At 44.6% G+C, this 19598-nt stretch overlaps 2 protein-coding genes across 5 annotated transcripts in view; both read right to left on the reverse strand.

The window, feature by feature from the left end:
• Positions 1-305: 305 nt before the first annotated feature.
• LOC118392212 (ankyrin repeat domain-containing protein 46) lies at positions 306-8852 on the reverse strand. Of its 2 annotated transcripts, XM_035783947.2 has the most exons (7): positions 8652-8852; positions 7816-7901; positions 4576-4832; positions 4016-4174; positions 3889-3920; positions 1386-1497; positions 967-1116 (listed from the first exon to the last, which is right to left on the reverse strand). In XM_035783947.2, exons 2-6 carry the CDS (start codon positions 7867-7869, stop codon positions 1406-1408), a joined length of 594 nt encoding a protein of 197 aa, XP_035639840.1. In that variant the 5' UTR covers positions 7870-7901; positions 8652-8852; the 3' UTR covers positions 967-1116; positions 1386-1405. The 2 variants fall into 2 exon arrangements, with proteins under 2 accessions (XP_035639839.1, XP_035639840.1); XM_035783946.1 differs by lacking the exon at positions 3889-3920 and having other exon boundaries at positions 306-1116; positions 8652-8839.
• Positions 8853-9777: 925 nt separating this feature from the next.
• The window catches only part of col4a6 (collagen, type IV, alpha 6), a 176606-nt gene continuing 166785 nt past the window's right edge, over positions 9778-19598 (reverse strand). For all 3 annotated transcript variants that reach the window (XM_052460008.1, XM_052460007.1, XM_035783951.2), the window contains exons 37-43: positions 15486-15647; positions 15024-15122; positions 14672-14818; positions 14308-14424; positions 13720-13911; positions 13228-13514; positions 9778-12917 (exon numbers count right to left, since the gene is read on the reverse strand). In XM_052460008.1, the coding sequence (XP_052315968.1) occupies positions 12660-12917; positions 13228-13514; positions 13720-13911; positions 14308-14424; positions 14672-14818; positions 15024-15122; positions 15486-15647 (1262 nt within the window). In that variant the 3' untranslated portion in view covers positions 9778-12659. The remainder of the gene's footprint in view (positions 12918-13227; positions 13515-13719; positions 13912-14307; positions 14425-14671; positions 14819-15023; positions 15123-15485; positions 15648-19598) is intronic.

Raw genomic sequence — 19598 nt, forward strand, 5'->3', positions numbered from 1 at the left:
GGAATTTGAAATGATTTATACTTTTGATACTTAATTACATTTTAGAAATTACATTTACTTTTGATACTTAAGTATATTTAAAACCAAATACTTTTAGACCTTTACTCAAGTAGTATTTTACTGGGTGACTTTCACTTGTCATTTTCTATTAAAAGGTATCTTTACTTTTACTCAAGTATGACAATGGGGTACTTTTTCCAGCACTACAGATGTATATTTTCTCTTTTTGAGGGTTAGTCTTTAAAAAGCCATGTTGAGTATTCCAGAAAAAGAAAACGGTGACAAATTCACACCACTGTACAATATTTAGTTTGGATTTAGTCATTTATTTTGTCATAGGGATTACTAACACATGAAATGATGTGGATTCTCATTCATAACGGGCCACGTTGAGAATGTTTAAAGCAAATGTTATAGAACACATATATAGTACAAAATGCAGGAAATGCAGACTTCCCGGGGTGCTGCCCAATAATATCTCCTTTCTCCTGAAGTGTACACTCATTCACGCCTTCTCACAAATCTAAAAGCATTGGATTGGTGGAGGCCTGGGTGGGAGTTCTAGCCATATACCAGTCATATCCTTTCAAATTAGTGAAGGGAAGTTAAAACGTGCACACTTTAGGAGGAATGAGAGATCATTGGGACGTGGCCCAGCTGGGGAAAAGCCACTGTTAACCATCACATATGGACAACAAGCCCTGGCTAGTCATGTCAATCACAATGACATCACATGAGAACAAGCATTACTCTGCTCTCTGCTAGAATGGGCTGGATTGTTAAGGTAAGAGTAGTCTCCAAGGTTGGAAAGGGAATGTTTTGCTGGAATTATGCGAGTACGTATGTGTGCGCGAGTGAATCTAAAAGTTAAAACATCCACCCACCCCTTTACAATCTAAACCCCAGTGCTTCCTTGCATGTCGCCCCAAACCTTCCATTCTTGTCCTCTTTTTTTAACCCCCTCCCCTTCCTCTATCTGTGCCCCAGTTCCGACCGTTCCTCTCTCCCTCCTCAGTGTACCAGCTCCAGTTGGCTGGCGGAGAAGGGCAGCACCCCGCTGACGTAGTAAGCGATGCCCAGGGAGAGCAGGGCGATAACCACCAGTAGTAGCAGCACCTGTAACAAGAGTTCGAAAAGCAGCCTTTATTGTCAGTTTCACCAAAATTGAGACTCCAGGTTATACACAGTATGGTCATTTGAAGACCCCTTATTGGCTACATCTGCGGGGTAACTTCCTGTCTCTGGCAAAAAGGTTCCGTTGCTAAGCAGGAGATGCCTAGCTTAATCAATCCGACAAAAGAAACGCTTGTACGGCATGTCACAGAACAAAAGTCCCAGTCTCCTTGCACTGCTAAACATCCGTGACGCTGCAACGTGCCACTTACCCTCCAGAAGCCCAGGTCCTCTACAAACTCCTGCCAGGTGGTCCTGAAACTGGACAGTACCCCCTCACTGTTCTGGAGGTTGGGGTTGAGCAGGGAGTGGCTCTCCATTGCACTGACAGGGAGAGAATGAAGTAGCCCACGGTTAGCTTACATGCCACCATGACATAACTTGATATACACAGAGTGTTCTAAACATTAGGCACATCCTTCTTTATATTGAGTTGCACCCCACTTTGCCCTCCGAACAGCCTCAATTCCTCGGGGCATGGACTCTACAAGGTGTCAAAAGCGTTCCAAAGGGATGGTGGCCCATGTTGACGCCAACGCTTCCCGCAGGTTGTGTCAAGCTGGCTGGGATGTCCTTTGGGTGGTGGACCATTCTTGACACGCACGGGAAACTGTTGAGCAAGAAACAACCAGCAGCGTTGCAGTTCTTGACACAAACAAATACGCCTGGCACCTGCTACCATACCCCGTTCAAAGGCACTTCAATCTTTGGTCTTGCCCAGTCACCCTCTGAATGGCACACATAAACAAGCCATGTCTCAAAGGTCTCAAGGCTAAGAAGTCCTTCATTAACCTGTCTCCTCCCCTTCATCTACACTGGATTTAACAAGGGGACCCCAATAAGGGATCATAGCTTTAACCTAGTCAGTCTGTCATGGAAAGAGCCGGTGTTCTTAATGTTTTGTATAGTCAAAAGTTTGGACACACCTACTCATTCAAGGGTTGTTCTTTATTTTGTTCTACATTGTAGAATTATAGTGATGGCATCAATACTATGAAATAACACATATGGAATCATGTAGTAACCAAAAAAAGTGTTAAACAAACCAAAATATATTTTATATTTGAGATCCTTCAAAGTAGCCACCGTTTGCTTTGATAACAGCTTTGAACACTCTTGGCATTCTCTCAACCAGCTTCACGCGGTAGTCAATTAACAGGTGTGCCTTGCTCAAAGTGAATTTGTGGAATGTCTTAATGTGTTTGAACCAATCAGTTGTGTTGTCAGGCAGGGTTGGTATACAGAAGATAGCCCTATTTGGTAGAATACCAAGTCCATATTATGGCTAGAACAGCTCAAATATACAAAGAGAAACGACAGTCCATCATTACTTCAAGATATCAGTTAATCCGGAAAATGTCAAGAATTTTGAAACCATCAAGCGCTATGATGAAACTAGCTCTCATGAGGACCACCACAGGAAAGGAAGACCCAGAGTTACCTCTGCTACAGAGGATAGGTTCATTAGTTATCCGCCTCAGAAATTGCAGCCCAAATAAGTAACAGACACATTGCAACATCAACTGTTCAGAGGAGATTGTGTGAATCGCCTCTCAATAAGAAGAAAAGACTTGCTTGAGCCAAGAAACACAAGCAATGGACATTAGACCTGTGGAAATCTGTCGTGTCTTTGTGAGACGCAGAGTAGGTGAACGGATGATCTCCTCATGTGTGGTTCCCACCGTGAGGCCTGGATGAGGAGGTGTGATGGTGCTTCGCTGGTGCCACTGTCAGTGATTCATTTAGAATTCAAGGCACACTTAACCAGCATGGCTACCACAGCATTCTGCAGCGATAAGCCATCCCATCTGGTTTGAGCTTAGTATGACTATAATTTGTTTTTCAACAGGACAATGACCCAAAACACACCTCAATTCTGTGTAAGGGCTATTTGACCAGGGAACTGACCTGGCCGAGACCATGTATTTTTATTTAACTAGGCAAGTCAGTTAAAAACAAATTCTTATTTTAAAATGACGGCCTACCCTGGCGTCGCCCTATGGGACTCCCAACCACGGCCGGGTGTGATGCAGCCTGGATCACCCACAATCGCCCGACCTCAACCCAACTGAGATGGTTTTGGATGAGTTGGACCGCAGAGTGAAGGAAAAGCAATCAACAAGTGCTCAGCATATGTGGGAACTCCTTCAAGACTGTTGTAAAAGTATTTCTCATGAAGCTGATTGAGAGAATGCCAAGAGTGTGCAAAGCTGTCATCAAGGCAAAGCATGGCTACTTTGAAGAATCTCAAATATATTTTGGTTTGTTTACACTTTTACAACATGATTCCATGTGTGTTATTTCATAGTTTTGATGTCTTCACTATTATTCTACAATGTAGAAAATAGCAAAAATAAATGAAAACCCTTGAATGAGTAGGTGTGTCCAAAACTTTGACGGGTACTGTCGATAGGAGTGGCTTTCCGTCACACTGAGGGGGGAGAGAGGGGAGATGGTGGTAAATGAGATAGACTGTAACATTACTTATATATACACACACTGAGATTATCGGAGGAGCGGAGAGACATTGAAGATAGGTTTGACAACCAGCACACAGTGATGCAAATTCATTCATATTTTATATGCTGCACTTCTGTTCTAGTCTCTTGCCCCCTCTTGTGAGTGGGTGTGAAAATCAGAAACTGCAACACACATACTACAATAGTCACCTCCTGTGGAACCCTTTCACCTCGTGCTACCCTGTCCCCGCCTCACCTTTTGCTCTCTGCCATCCGTATGGTCTCCAGCTTAGAATGGGTGTAACAGAGTTAAGATCACATCATAAGCTCACCCCGCAGCTTGAAGTCTCCACTCGCGTTGCCTAATTGTCCCCCCCCCTCACCTCTCGCTCTCAGCCATCTGCATGGTCTCCAGTTTGGAGTGGGCTCCTCTGTTGAATCCTTTAACTTCCTGCTCCTCCAGGCCCTCCAGCAGACGGATAGCGTCCTTGTTCACCCCGCGCCTCTTGGCCAGTACAAGGGGAGTCGACCCGTTGTGGTTACTGAGAAAGTGAAAGGGAACGCTTGGATGTTAGATTTTAAAGAGGTGCTGGTGCTTCTTTCAGATGTTAAGCCCACATTTACTGTCCTGCATCAGTCCATGGCCCGTTGAGTAGAAATGGGATAAAGGAAAATATTGTTCAGGATGGCAAAACTGGGATGGGGGGGTTACGTTTGCTAGTTTAATGTGTCTTGGATGGTCCATGATAATGCACATTTTGTCAGACGGTAGGCTGTCTCTAAGGCTCTGAACCGTTCCAACACTAGCTTTTACCCATCTCTCCTTCCCTTTCTCTCCAGATATATCTAGACTTGAGCCACTCTCAGCATTCAAGCTCTCTCTCTTAAACCCCCCCCCAAAAAAGCCACTACCCCTCAATCCAACTCCCAGCCCCTCTCTTACCAGATGTCTATCTTGAGGCCGTTGGACACCAGGAACTGGATGGTATCCACATGTCCACAGAGGTGCAGGGCTGTGTTACCCTGGTAGTCTGTAGCCAGGAGGTCTGCCCCAAACTTATGGAGGAACCAACAGATGTCCACGTTCCCCCTGGCAGCCGCTAGGTGCAGGCCCGTACGACCCCGGTTGTCCCGTATGTTTGGGTCACAGCCCGTCTCCAGTAGCCGCTTGGCGAAAGGCAGGTCCCCGTCAATGCAGGCCTGCAGATAGGGATTTGCCTTTATTTAACCAGGTAAGTTACTGAGAACACATTCTCTACTGGGCAATTCCGTGGGAAAGTCAACTTGAGCATCCGCAACAACAACAAAAAGTTGTCATTTCATTGGCCATCTAACTAACGACATGTGTTCTAGCTAAGATTCTATTGGAAAATATATGCGGAAATGCATTTGTCATACATAGCAGTACTATTTTAGATAGAAAGATAAACACACGTATCAACAATCTGTGAATAGTACTGGAGTATTTTTATTTTCTCCAAATGAAAGCCCCCCAAAATATACAGACTTCATCCAGTGTCCAGAAAAGTGGATTGGCAGTATAGGCTAAGTCTGGGCGGTATCCAGATTTTCATACCGTCATACCAGTTCTGTAGCATACCGGGGTATGTGGTATTACCGAATGTGCACACAATGGGCGCTATTTCAAATTAGTTTTATTATTATAATAATAAACAACGAAATTAGTTTTCCATTAAAACATACATGAAATTAGTTGCAAAATGTAAAGGAATATAGTCAAGACGTTGACAAGGTTATAAATAATGATTTTTAATTGAAACAATACATTTGGCTTCCGTCAAAGAATCCTCCATTTGCAGCAGCTACACCCTTGCAGACCTTTGGCATTCTAGTTGTCAATTTGTTGAGGTAATCTGAAGAGATTTCACCCCATGCTTCCTGAAGCACCCCCCATAAATTGGATTGGCTTGATGGGCATGTCTTACGTACTATACGGTCAAGCTGCTCCCACAACAGCTCAATAGGGTTGAGATCCAGTGACTGTGCTGGCCACTCCATTATAGACAGAATACCAGCTGACTGCCTCTTCCCTAAATAGTCATTGCATAGTTTGGAGCTGTTCTCATTGGTCATTGTCCTGTTGTAGGAGGAAATTGGCTCCAATTAAGCGCCGCCCACAGGGTATGGCATGGCGTTGCAAAATGGAGTGATAGCCTTCCTTCCTCAAGATCCCTTTCACCCTGTACAAATCTCCCACTTTACCCCCCCCCAGACCATCACATTGTCTCCACCATGCTTGACAGATGGCGTCCAGCACTCCTCCAGCATCTTTCCATTTTTTCTGCGACTCATGAATGTTCTTCTTTGTGATCCGAACACCTCAAATTTAGATTTGTCTGTCCATAACACCTCCTTTTTCCAATCTTCCTCTGTCCAGTGTCTGTGTCCTTTTTCCCATCTTAATATTTTATTTTCATTGGCTAGTCTGAGATATGGCTTTTTCTTTGCAACTCTGCCTAGAAGGCCGGCATCCCAGAGTCGCCTCTTCACTGTTGACATTGAGACTGTTTTGCAGGTACTATTTAAAGAAGCTGCCAGTTGAGGACTTGTGAAGCGTCTGTTTCTCAAACTAGACACTTTAATGTACTTGTCCTCTTGCTCACTTGTGCACCGGGGCCTCCCACTCCTCTTTCTATTCTGGTTAGAGTCAGTTTGCGCTGTTCTGTTAAGGGAGTAGCACACAGTGCTGTACGAGATCTTCAGTTTCTTGGCAATTTCTCGCATGGAATAGCCTTAATATCTCAGAACAGGAATTGACTGACGAGTCTATGCGTAACCATGCCAGATCAGGAGCTCCACACACATCCGGTGGCTTCACTTGCGGGATTGTCACAGATCATCCACCCAGACAGCTGATGAAACTGCGGGTTTGCACAACCAAATAATTTCTGCACAAACTGTCAGAAACCGTCTCACGGAAGCTCATCTGCGTGTTCGTCGTCCTCACCAGGATCTGACTGCAGTCCAAATGCTCACCTTCGATGGCCACTGGAACGCTGGAGAAGTGTTGTCTTCACGGATGACTCCCGGTTTCAGTTGTACCGGGCAGATGGCAGACAGCATGTATGGCGTCGTGTGGGCGAGCGGTTTGCTGATGTCAACATTGTGAACAGAGTGCCCCATGGTGGCGGGGGGGTTATGGTACGGGCAGGCATAAGCTATGGACAATGAATACAATTGCATTTTATGGATGGCAATTTGAATGCACATAGATACCGTGATGAGATCATTGTCTTGCCATTCATCCGCCACAATCACCTCATGTTTCAGCATGATTCTGCACGGCCCCATGTCGCAAGGATCTGTACACAATTCCAGGAAGCTGAAAATGTCCCAGTTCTTCCATGGCCTGCATACTCACCAGACATGTCACCCATTGAGCATGTTTGTGATGCTCTGGATCGACGTGTACGACAGCGTATTTCAGTTCCCGCCAATATCCAGCAACTTCACACAGCCATTGAAAATGATTGGGACAACATTCAACAGCCTGTTCAACTCTATGTGAAGGAGATGTGTTGTGCTGCATGAGGTAAATGGTATTCACACCAGATACTGACTGGTTTTCTGATCCACGACCCTACATTGTTTTTTAAAATGGTATCTGTGATCAACAGATGCATATCTGTATTCCCAGTCATGTTAAATCCATAGATTAGGGCCTAATGAATTTATTTAAATTGACTGATTTCCTTATATGAACTATAACTCTGTAAAATATTTTAAATTGTTGCATGTTGTGTTTATATTTTCGTTCAGAGTATTTTTTTTTGTTGGGGGCGCACAAAACAATTAAGACAACAGGGATCTTGGTACAGGAGGGGATTGAATGTTTCTGCTGTAACCAACAAGCTTGATCTTGACATCTCGCCACAAGTTAACAGACTAAATGCATAGCTGGATCCCTTTCTTCCTGTACAGTTATACTTAACTTATAATAAATCCCAAATTGACCCCCAGACCGTACACCCTATGCTCGTGCGGAGATCTGAGAGGATTTGACAGATGTAAGAAACATGGTGAAACTTCCACTTTTGCAGTGAGCAAGTGGATCTATTACCATATTGTTTACGCAGGTCAAATCCTCTCAGATCTCCACAAGTGCATAGGGCATTGGGCCTAGGGGTCGATTTGGGATTGGCACCCTTGTGTTGGACTCTACCTGCAGCAGGGGAACGGAGGTCTGCGACGAGTCGTTAATGAAGACATAGGACATGTCCGAGTGGGTGTCAGAAAATTCCAGCGTACCTGAAGAGGGGGAGGGAGGGACAGTAGCAGAGAGAAGGGTGAGAGGGAGGTAGGAAGGAGTAAGGAACGGGAGGAGGGTAGGAAAGAGCAAGAAGGAGGGAGGGAGGGAAAGAAGAGAGAAGAATGGGATGGACGGAGGGAGGGAATGAGAAAATGAGACAGGAATGTTAATTTTTTTAGGGGCAGTAACCAAACGGGAGCTGGTTCAAATCCCCAAGCTGGCATTGTGGAAAAATATGCCCTTGAGCAAGGCATTTAAATCCACAAAAACAACTGCTTCCGGGCGCCGATGACGCACTGGTGTCGATTAAGGCAGCACCCAGCACCTCTGATTCAGATCGGTTTGGTTAAATGCTTAAAACACATTTCAGACGAATGCATTCAGTTGTGCAACTGACTGGGTATCCTCTTTCCTCTAGCTTGCCGTCTTGGCAAGATAAAAATCAAAAGCTAACGTTATGTTAACTTGCCTTGACGTTAGCTAGCTAACTGATATTCATATGTTTATGTAACGTAGCCAACGTTAGTTAGCTTACTAGCTAGTAGGCACATTGTTATTATAACAACACAGAAATATCTACTAAATACGGTAGCTAGCTAACGTTATTGACATCGAATCGTTTCATGATCCAACATACCCAGCCAGCTAGCTAGTACCAAACGAATGCTAGCTAGCTAACACACTCGTAATAACGTGACAACAAGCATTTTGTCGAGCTTATTCAGTTGTTCGTGATGTTAGCTAGTTACCTGTTTAGGTGTTCCAAATCAGAGGAGAAAATCTAAATTCGCTTTTCTGCTAAGCAGTGTGTTGTTGTGGTGGATGCTGAACCAGCTGTGATTTTACAACAGCTCAGCGCAAACTGGGTTACTCTCTGGGTGTAATCATTACCCCGATTCTGTTGCAAAACGTTTTGCAATATAAATCGTTTACTCCGATGGCAAAACGCAAACGAGAGTTTCTATTGGACAAATTCAGGTCGGTCCCTCCCCGTTTCGTTCCGTTGCTCCATTTGCTTCAGTTTGGTTCCTAAACAGTAAATGGTTCCCGTAATTAATACATCCCTGTTTTTTGCGGCAGAGGAAGAAGGCTCTCTCAGAATCGGATCTATCAGGCAATCTGCATTTATAGTAGGCTTAAATATACAAAATATTATTACTGTGGAAAGATACATTAATATACAAATCAGTTGACCTAGCCAGAAATGTCCCACCATATTAAGCATTTTGGAATTCAACATAAAAACTTTGCCATTTTGGTGTTGTCATTTACCAGATACTCTTATCCATAGTGACCTAGAGTAGTGAATGCATACTGCAATACATTTTAATACCCCCCGTGCTGGTCCACCGTGGGAATCGAACCCACAAACTCTGTTGCTCTATCAACTTATGTTTCACTGTGGAATTAATGTTATATATATTTTTTTCAAGGTAGCCCTGAAGGCTGTATGATTATTATTATTATTTTTCAAGAATGAGAGGTTTTGACAAACATGAAAAAAACGTAGCCTAATAATGTCAAATCAAATCCAAAAACCATGTATACAAAGTGTATTTAAGGTCACAACACAAGACATATTTTTTTTCTTCTCAAAATACAACAAAAAAATAGTCTTACCTGATGCATTTACCCCATCCAGTGGCATTCTTAAAAGGCTGCATGTCCACAGGCAGCCCAATTATGTTCTTTTTCCACAAATTGCTATTTTGACAATAACCGGAGAAAAAGAGTAGAATTGGTCTGCCTGTGAAATGCAGCAAAATGAACCCCCAATCCGAGAGTGGTTAAAAACTGTTGATGATGTTGTGTTAGTTAGTGGTTGACAATCAAATGTGACTGCTGTGGCTTTCCACGGAAGAGATGACGACAAAATAAAAGTGTTATCACCTAAGTGTTATACTTTAATGTTGTCTTGTTAAGCACACAGCACGTTCTGTGTTAAGTACCAACTAGGTTAGGTATGTTGCACTCTTCAAATGTGGTAAATCCACGACATCAAACAACATACATTTCATTTGGACCCTTTTACAACATACTGTCGTCTAGATCTGTATAGGTGGTATATCATTTTGTTTAATTTCTCTCAAACAATCCTACTCATTGTTCTTCATTCAATCTGAATCTCTGTTAGTTGTAAATACTTTTATTTCATTGTGAACACAACACTGCACCTTTTGACCAAATCTGTTGAGGAAAATGTAGCATAATCATTGCAGTTATACATCTCTGTTATACATGTAAAATGTGGATTTGTATGAAAAATATTTATATTTCAGGTTCTCAAAATTCCTTTTAAGACAGTGGAATATATTCAACAGAGGTCAGTGTCAAAAGAGTGACAATAAAAATGTGTTTTTATCTTTTTGTGTCATTCAAATATAACCATAGAATTATATATTTCCATATAAAACATATCCTACACTTTTTTTGTTTTTATCATCGAATGTACAGAACATATTCCCCAAAATGTATTTGTAAATAACCTTTGAACCAGGGAATAATTACAGTGAAGTATAAGAATTACAATCTAGATTACAGACAAAAGAACAACAAATGACAAAAAATCTAATTGAAAAATATGTACTCAGGGCTACCAATGAGAGATGGGCCTGTGTTAGACATAGTGGTCATAGTGGTTACAACTTAAGTCACCCAGCACTTTCAACATCAGTGGCTGCGTTCCAGGCCACCTACATTGCAGGCGTTGCATTGGCGTCAGATTGCTAGATCATATGATGTGGTTAGCTGATATATTAATCACCTATCCAGGTGTTTTGAGATCTCGCAGGCGTCTGCAATGTAGTCGCACTGGAACGCATCCATTGACATGACAGCAACTGAGGAGAGCAGATAGGGACTACAGCAACACAGTAGGCCTTATCGTTTGCTCTGATAAAATGTATGGTGAGCTTCTGTCCAACAACAAATATTGTCACGGAAAATGTGTGTGTGGTGTGTTTGTTGTTAGTTTGTGATTCCTTCCAAGCAGTTACTGCGTACTTGTATGTTTTGGCTCAAGTATGGGTGGTGGAGGGTTTTATAAAACCCAAATTTGGTCACAAAAAATAGAGCGAAGATAGTTACTCTCCTCACCTCGATAACCTGAGTGAAACCATGGAGAAAATGATGCTTCTAAATAATTACAAAGCCAACATGATTTGGTGCAAGGTACGATTGGCTTGGTCACCCATTCCAGTCAGTGAAGGAGGTGAGTTTAAAGTAGCAACATTCCATATCTGTTTCCACCCAAAGTGTGAAACCCCCCTAACAACTGCATTTGTAAACAAAGGGTTGGGTCTTGGGAACATGGAACTGCCATTGAGTTACTTTAATTCTATGTTATCTGTCTAACACAGTGACAGTTAAATGACACATATTCACTATTAGGGTCTCACTGTAGGTGGAAACTCAAATTATGGAGTGCTCCTTAAAAGGAGATGACATGGTCACAATAATCATGTGTGTTCAGTGTTGATGGCTTGTGTTCCAGCAGTGAATTGGGGGGTGATGTTGGTGGTTAGAACCTTCAACCTCCATCGCTGTAGCTAAACTGAAAAGACTGACTCCATTCATACCACAGGAGGTTGGTGGCGCCTTCATTGGGGAGGACTGGCTCATAATAATGGCTGGAGCTGAATAAGTGGAATGATATCAAATGCATGCAACACATTGGTTTCCATGTCTTTGATGCCATACCATTCGCTCCGTTCATGCCATTGTTGTGAGCCGTTCTCCCCTCAGCAGCCTCCTGTGATTTATACCAATTATAGGCACTCGCATTACTGCAATACATTCACATTCACATACATGGGATCTTCTATAAATAGAAGTATGACCATTTCTTCAAGTGATTCGGCATGGGATGACGTTACCTCACTCGATCTGTCTATGCCACTCATTCTAATATTTGAAAAGTGATGGATTTGTCTTTTTGAAAACTGCTGTCAAGTTGAGCCCCAGGGTAGGGTAGCAACAAAAAAAAGAACATATTGGTTTCTAATAGGACCACAAGCATATATCGTAATACACTTACTGTTTCTCTTAACTGAAGCAGACGTAATCGATATCATACGTGTGTGTGTGTGTGTGTTTGAGTATAAAAAGCGGCTGGCTAGCTATAGCAGTTAACAGGTATGTGTAGCAGGTCTCTTAGGTTCATGACTGCATGTAGTTGTAACAGTAGAGATCGTATTCATCCCAAATAGCATCATATTCCCTATGTAAATGCACTACTTTGGACCAGAGTCCTATGGGTAGTGCACTATATAGGCCATTTGGGATGTAGCCCAGGAAGTGAAAGCGGTTCAGTGCAGGCCAAAGGGGTGGTTTGGGGTTGCACTCTCCGAGGTAGCCGTGAATGTTTTCAGACACATAACCATAGTAACGTGAAAATAACAAAATGAAGACACATAAAACACACAGTATAGCACCACTATCGGTAATAATCTAGTTGAGAACAAGACCGCTCATCTCTTCATCTCTTTCTGTCTTACATCAATACAAGGGCATCATAAACCCACAGAAGGGCCCTCGTCGGCTAATTCGCGAGCCCCTCACCCTCCTAGTGGGACCCCTAGATGAAGCAGGAGAGGTGCTCAAATTCAGTCAGTCAAAGTTTTTTTTTTTTGCATTTCAATTACTCCACCTCCACCTCTCTCTTTTCCTTTCTGATAAGTAATCATCACCCTCTCCTTTGTTGTTTCAGTCTCTCTCTTTTTCATTTCCCATCTCTCCATCTTCGTCTCTTATCCCAGCTACAAGATCTTGCTGCAGACTTGACAGCGACTGACTCGGCTGCGTTGGTTGCCTCCCTTCAGTGTGTCCATCGGAGGGGGGTCGAACTCCCGGTTAGGCTCAACCGTGGTCAGCCAGAAGCTGTACTTGTTGGCAAAGTAGTGGCAGGTGCCCTTGGCCCCATTACACTCGATGAAGGGCGTGGCGCGGAAGTCTTCCAGACAGGACCCTGGAGAAGACAGGGACTGGCCGCCGCCCTCAGCCCCGGCAGCAGTGTGCTGTATGGGGGGAAGGGAGAGAGCGAGAGGAGAGGAGGGGACCAGACAAGACCTAGGTGTTAGTCTCTAGATGGTGGTTTACACTATGTAGTTATTGGGTAGTGAACTAGCTTTCATTAGAGAATCAAATATAGGCCAGGATTCAAAGCGTGATTGACATTTAAAGGCCATTTTACGATTGAGCCGACATCTTCAGCGGTTGCCATGAATGTGATCGCAAACGCAGGAATATTGGCTTAAGGCACTCTGGGCGACAACGCTCTATAATGCACAGTGGATTAAATCTGGCCTTAATCCCACCCCAACTCACCATGAGAAAGGAGTACCCGATCCAGAGGGACCTCCAGCCGGCAGGGCAGGTGGGGATGGTGAGGTCCTGTGAGTGGACAGCTACAGGCTGGGAGTAGGCCTCGCACACGGAGCACCTGCTGATGTACTGGCTGATAGCCTCCTCTCCCACTGGCATCATGGGGATGGGTGCCGTGGTGGACAGCCAATAGGACTTGTCGTTGCGGCTGGCGTAGTAGCAGATCTCGTTGGGTGTGCAGTACAGGAACGGGACAGTGCTGAAACGGGGAAGGCAGGAGCCTGCCATACCTGCGAGAGAGGGGAGAGGAGGGAGAGAGGTGGAGAGAAGGGGGAGAGATGGGGGAGTCGGGGAGGAGAGATATAAAGCTGAGCTTTCCGCAAGTTTTGTAGGTCGCTCTGCCTGCCTGAATTGTATAATCGCTAATGTTGCCCTTGTGTGTGTGCGTGTGTGTGTGTGTGTGTGTGTGCGTGTGTGTGCGTGTGTGTGACATACCAAGGTCCTGGTTATGGGCCTTCTCCTGCCCCTCAACATACAGCAGACTGTATCCTTCCCAGAGCTGAGCCATGCCCTGAGGACACATGGGCACCTGGTTGTTCTGACTGTGCTTCACCAGAGTGTAGCCAATACTCCTGCTGCGCGCCACACTACCTGGGGGACCCTGCAGGCCAGGCTTACCGGGCAGACCTGGGTGAGAGAGGAGAGGAAGGGAGAGGGGAGGGGAGAAGTGGGGAGGGAGTATGTAAGTAGTACAGGTTAAAATGTTGGGTATCACTTTACTTAAAACCTTCGGCTATAATGCATTATGATGCGGTTATAAAGCAATGTAAGACTTCTCATGTTGTATAGAGGTCGATGTGTGTTCGGACGGATTCAAATACAGACATTCTAGATACACACTCATACTCACAGTTGGCAAATACACTGTAGGCACTATACGCGCGTACGTACACGCACACACACACACGCGCAAACACACACACACACACACACACACACACACACACACACACACACACACACACACACACACACACACACACACACACACACACACACACACACACACACACACACACACACCTTGTGACCCGGTAGATCCAGGGAAACCAGGAGGACCAGAGTCTCCCAGAGGTCCGTCCAGGCCTGACCCTCCGTTCCTCCCCAGCTTCCCTACCGCGCCGGGCCTTCCTTTAGGACCTGGAACAGAGGAGGAGGTTCTGATGTTACTTCATGTTTTATTCCCTAATGGGTCAGGTTTGGATCAGGGTACTGTAAACTGATCCTAGATATGGGATTAGGGGGTGACTGTGGTTAGTCTGAATCCACACAAGGCAAAACTGATCCTAGATCAGTATTCCTTCTCTGAGATGCTTTGTGAATATAGTCCCAAGTAGGTTACTTACCCCCCTGCCTGGCCTCTGGCTGTTCTAAGTGGGCTACTCACCCCCCCTGCCTGGCATGCCGGGATTGCCTGCTTCTCCCACGGACCCTGGAGTTCCGTTGGTCCCGGGGTCTCCCATGTCTCCATAGGGTGTCGGAATGTCCGGCCTGGGGAAAGTTATACCTTGGGGTCCCTTACGACCAGTATCACCTAGAGGGGGAGGGAGAGAAGTGTGAGGAGGGGATAGGAGGGAGAGGAAGGACAGGATAGGGAAAGAGAGAGAGGGGTAGAGAGAGAGAGAGAGAGAGAGAACGCAAAATGAGAGATACATTTTTTTACAATTAATTAATCAAATTGACAAAGACAAGTGTTTCATCTTCAAGATCAGTGTGTGTTAAAAGGATAAGTCTCTCACCTCTCCTTCCTTTGGGTCCTTTCCCACCGTAGTATCCTGGATCTCCAGGGAAGCCCATTTGTCCAGATGCTCCACTGTACCCAGAGTCACCTCTCTCTCCTGGGCAACACAGCAACAACAACAACAACATTTACAACACATCCCATCAGACACGCGGTACACCAACTACAGGGTAAGAAAATGTCAGATCAACATCCAATTCGGGCTGATACTTTATTGAGTTGTCAACAAATGTGCCCATCAGACAAATTGTACGTTTCAGATCAACATCCAATTTAGGTTGATATTCAAACGGGAATCTTACTTAAAATAAAGCAATTTGACCCTATGATTTGACCCTATGAGTCTATAAGGCTACCGTCAAGGGTAATCATCCTCAATCTGAGAGCCATCATCACTGTACCTTGCTTTTGAATCACATTCTGATGGATATTACAGTACATTGATTTGTCATCCCTGTACCTTTGAATCCAGGGTTCCCGTCCCGTCCTGGGCCACCTGGACCCCCAGGGTCTCCACGGTTACCAGGGGTACCAGGGATGCCAGAGAGCCCAGAGTCGCCTCTGTCCCCTTGGGCTGTACCGGGCCCCGGTGGGCCTGGGGGGCCTGGAGGACCACGGTAACCTGGAGGATCCGACCATAAACAATTAACACAAGAGTGAACCAGCTACAGTATAAAGGTCTATGGATGGAGGGAGGAGGATGAGAGATGACTCAGAGGGAGAAATGGAGAGAAGGAGAAGAGGACAACCTGGAGGAACGGACAGAGGGGAGAGGAGACGTTAACACTCAGTAAACTAGGTATAGATATAGAGTGGAAAGAGATGGAGAGATGTAGGGAGGAAAGAGAGAGGGGAAAGTAGAAAGGAGTAGAAAGGAGGAGAAGAACATGGAAGAAAGAGGAGGAAAGTGAGATGGAGGAATGTAAGGAGACTAATCTCAGCTGATCAAATCAAATCAAATTCTATTAGTCACATGCAACAGTGAAATGCTTACTTACGAGCCCCTAACCAACAATGCAGTTTATTAAAAAAAAAATATGAATAAGAAATCAGAAATAAAAGTAACAAGTAATTAAAGAGCAGCAGTAAAATAACAATAGAGAGACTACATACAGGGGGTACCGGTACTGAGTCATTGTGCGGGGGCACCGGTTAGTTGAGGTAATATTTACATGTAGGTAGAGTTATTAAAGTGACTATGTATAGATGATTACAACAGAGAGTAGCAGTAGTGTAAAGGGGGGGCAATGCAAATAGTCTGGGAGGCTATTTGATTAGATGTTTAGGAGTCTTCTGGCTTGGGGGTAGAAGCTGTTTAGAAGCCTCTTGTACGTAGACTTGGTGCTCCAGTACCGCTTGCCGTGCGGTAGCAGAGAGAACAGTCTGTGACTAGGGTGGCTGGAGTCATTGCCTTGCGGTCGGAGGCCGAGCAGTTGCCATCCCAGGCAGTTATGAAACCAGTTAGGATGCCCTCGATGGTACAGCTGTAGAACCTTTTAAGGATCTGAGGACCCATGCAAAATCTTTTCAGTCTCCTGAGGGGGAATAGGTTTTGTCATGCCCTCTTCATGACTGTCTTGGTGTGCTTGGACCATGTTAGTTTGTTGGTGATGTTGACACCAATGAACTTGAAGCTCTCAACCTGTTCCACTACAGCCCCGTCGATGAGAATGGGGGCGTGCTCGGTCCTCTTTTTCCTGTAGTCCACAATCATCTTCTTTGTCTTGATCACATTGAGGAAGAGGTTGTTGTCCTGGCACCACATGGTGAGGTCTCTGACCTCCCCCTATAGGCTGTCTCGTTGTTATCTGTGATTAGGCCTACCACTGTTGTGTCATCGCCAAACTTAATGGTGTTGGAGTCGTGCCTGACCGTGTAGTCAGGAGTGAACAGGGAGTACAGGAGGGGACAGAGCACACACCCCTGAGGGGCCCCTTTGTGGAGGATCAGCGTGGCAGATGTGTTGTTACCTACCCTACAACCTGGGGGTGGCCCGTCAGGAAGTCCATGATGCAGTTGCAGAGGGAGGTGTTTAGTCCCAGAGTCCTTAACTTATTGACGAGCTTTGAGGGTACTATGGTGTTGAACGCTGAGCTGTAGTTAATGAATTGTATTCTCACATAGGTGTTCCTTTTGTCCAGGAGGGAAAGGACAGTGTGAAGTGCAATAGAGATTGCATCATCTGTGGATCTGTTTTGGCGGTATGCAAGTTGGAGTGGGTCTAGGGTTTCTGGGATAATGTTATTGATGTGAGACATGACTAGCCTTTCAAAGCAGTTCATGGCTACAGACGTGAGTGCTATGGGTCGGAAGTCATTTAGCAGGTTACCTTAGTGTTCTTGGGCACAGGAACTATGGTGTTCTGTTTGAAACATGTTGGTATTACAGACTCGGAAAGGGAGAGGTTGAAAATGTCAGTGAAGACAATTACCAGTTGGTCAGCGCATGCTCGCAGTACACTTCCTGGTAATCTGTCTGGCCCTGTGGCCTTGTGAATGTTGACCTGTTTAAAGGTCTTACTCACATTGGCTGCGGAGAGCGTGATCACACAGTCCTCCAGAACAGCTGGTGCTCTCATGCATGGTTCAGTGTTATTTTCCTCGAAGCGAGTGTATTAGTAGTTTAGCTCGTCTGGTAGGCTCATGTCACTGGGCAGCTCTTGGCTGTGCCTCCCTTTGTAGTCTGTAATGGTATGCAAACCATGACACATCTGACGAGCGTCAGAGCCGGTGTAGTACTATTCGATCTTAGTCCTGTATTGAAGTTTTGCCTGTTTGATGGTTTGTTGGAGGGCATAGCGGGGATTTCGTATAAGCTTCCAGGTTAGAGTCCAGCTCCTTGAAAGCAGCAGCTCTAGCGTTTAGCTTTGTGCGGATGTTGCCTGGCTTCTGGTTGCGGTATGTACGTACAGTCACTGTGGGGACGACGTCATTGATGCACTTATTGATGAAGCCAATCACTGATGTGGCGTACTCTTCAATGCCATTGGACGAATCCTTGGACATATTCCAGTCTGTGCTAGCAAAACAGACCTCTAGCTTAGCATCTGCTTCATCTGACAACCTTTTTCATTGATCGAGTCACTGGTGCTTCCTGCTTTAATTTTTGCTTGTAAGCAGGGGGATATAATTATGGTCAGATTTGTATGCGTCTCTGTGTGTGGAGTAAAAGGGGTCCAGATTTTTTTCCTCCTGGTTGCACATTTAACATGCTGATAGAAATTTGGTGAAATGGATTTAAGTTTCTCTGCATTAAAGTCCCCGGCTACTAGGAGCGCCGCCTCTGGGTGAGAATTTTCCTGTTTGCTTATGGCGGAATACAGTTCATTCAGTGCGGTCTTAGTGCCAGCGTCAGTCTGTGGTGGTATGTAGACAGCTACGAAAAATACAGATTAAAACTCTCTAGGTAGATAGTGTGGTCTACAGCTTATCATGAGATACTCTACCTCAGGTGAGCAAAACCTCAAGACTTCCTTAGATATCGTACACCAGCTGTTATTTACAAAAATACATAGTCCGCTGCCCCTTGTCTTACCAGACGTCGCAGTTCTATCCTGCCGATACACCGTATAACCAGCCAGCTGTACATTGAGAATGTCGTCGTTCAGCCACGACTCCGTGAAACATAATATGTTACCGTTTTGAATGTCCCGTTGGTAGTTTAATCTCACACCTAGTTAATCAAGTTTATTTTCCAAAGATTGCACGTTTGCTAGCAGAATGGAAGGAAGTGGGGGTTTATTCGATCGCCTACAAATTCTCAGAAGGCAGCCTGCCCTCTGACCCCTTTTTCTCCACCTTCTCTTCACAGAAATGACCGGGATCTGGGCGTGTTTCTGGGACAGCAGTATATCACTCACGTCGAGCTCGTCAGACTCGTTAAAGGAAAAAAATAATTCTGCAAGTCCTTGTTGAGTAATCACAATTCGGATGCCCAAAAGTTATTTTTGGCCATAAGAGACGGTAGCAGCAACATTACAGTTGAAGTTGGAAGTTTACATACACCTTAGCAAAATACATTTAAACTCACTTTCACAATTCCTGACATTTAATCCTAGTAAAAATCCCTGTCTTCGGTCAGTTAGGATCATCACTTTATTTTAAGAATGTGAAATGTCAAAATAATAGTAGAGAATTATTTATTTCAGCTTTAATTTCTTTCATTACGTTCCCAGTGGGTCAGAAGTTTACATACACTAAATTAGTATTTGGTAGCATTGCCTTTAAATTGTTTAATTAACTTGAGTCAAACGTTTCTGGTAGCCTTCCACAAACTTCTCACAATAAGTTGGGTGAATTTTGGCCCATTCCTCCTAATGTAACGGAGTCAGGTTTGTAGGCCTCCTTGCTCGCACATGCTTTTTCAGTTCTGCCCACAAATATTCTATGTGATTGAAGTCAGGGCTTAGTGATGGCCACTCCAATACCTTGCTTTTGTTGTTCTTAAGCCATTTTGCCACAACTTTGGAAGTATGTTTGGGGTCCATTTGGAAGATCCATTTGCGACCAAGCTTTAACTTCCTGACTGATGTCTTGAGATGTTCCTTCAATATATCCACATCATTTTCCTACCT

Source organism: Oncorhynchus keta, chromosome 13, assembly GCF_023373465.1.
Source record: "Oncorhynchus keta strain PuntledgeMale-10-30-2019 chromosome 13, Oket_V2, whole genome shotgun sequence".
NCBI classification, from domain to species: domain Eukaryota; kingdom Metazoa; phylum Chordata; class Actinopteri; order Salmoniformes; family Salmonidae; genus Oncorhynchus; species Oncorhynchus keta.

What these genes read in the sequence shown, in the direction of transcription:
- LOC118392212 (XM_035783946.1), bottom strand. Translation starts at nt 7,869, where the DNA reads ATGTCCTATGTCTTCATTAACGACTCGTCGCAGACCTCCGTTCCCCTG. An exon ending in CCTCCGTTCCCCTGCTGCAG is followed by an intron (nt 4,833 to 7,815) that starts GTAGAGTCCAAC and finishes CCCTATCTGCAG; the next exon opens with GCCTGCATTGACGGGGACCT. An exon ending in AGGACCTGGGCTTCTGGAGG is followed by an intron (nt 1,117 to 1,385) that starts GTAAGTGGCACG and finishes CTCTTGTTACAG; the next exon opens with GTGCTGCTACTACTGGTGGT.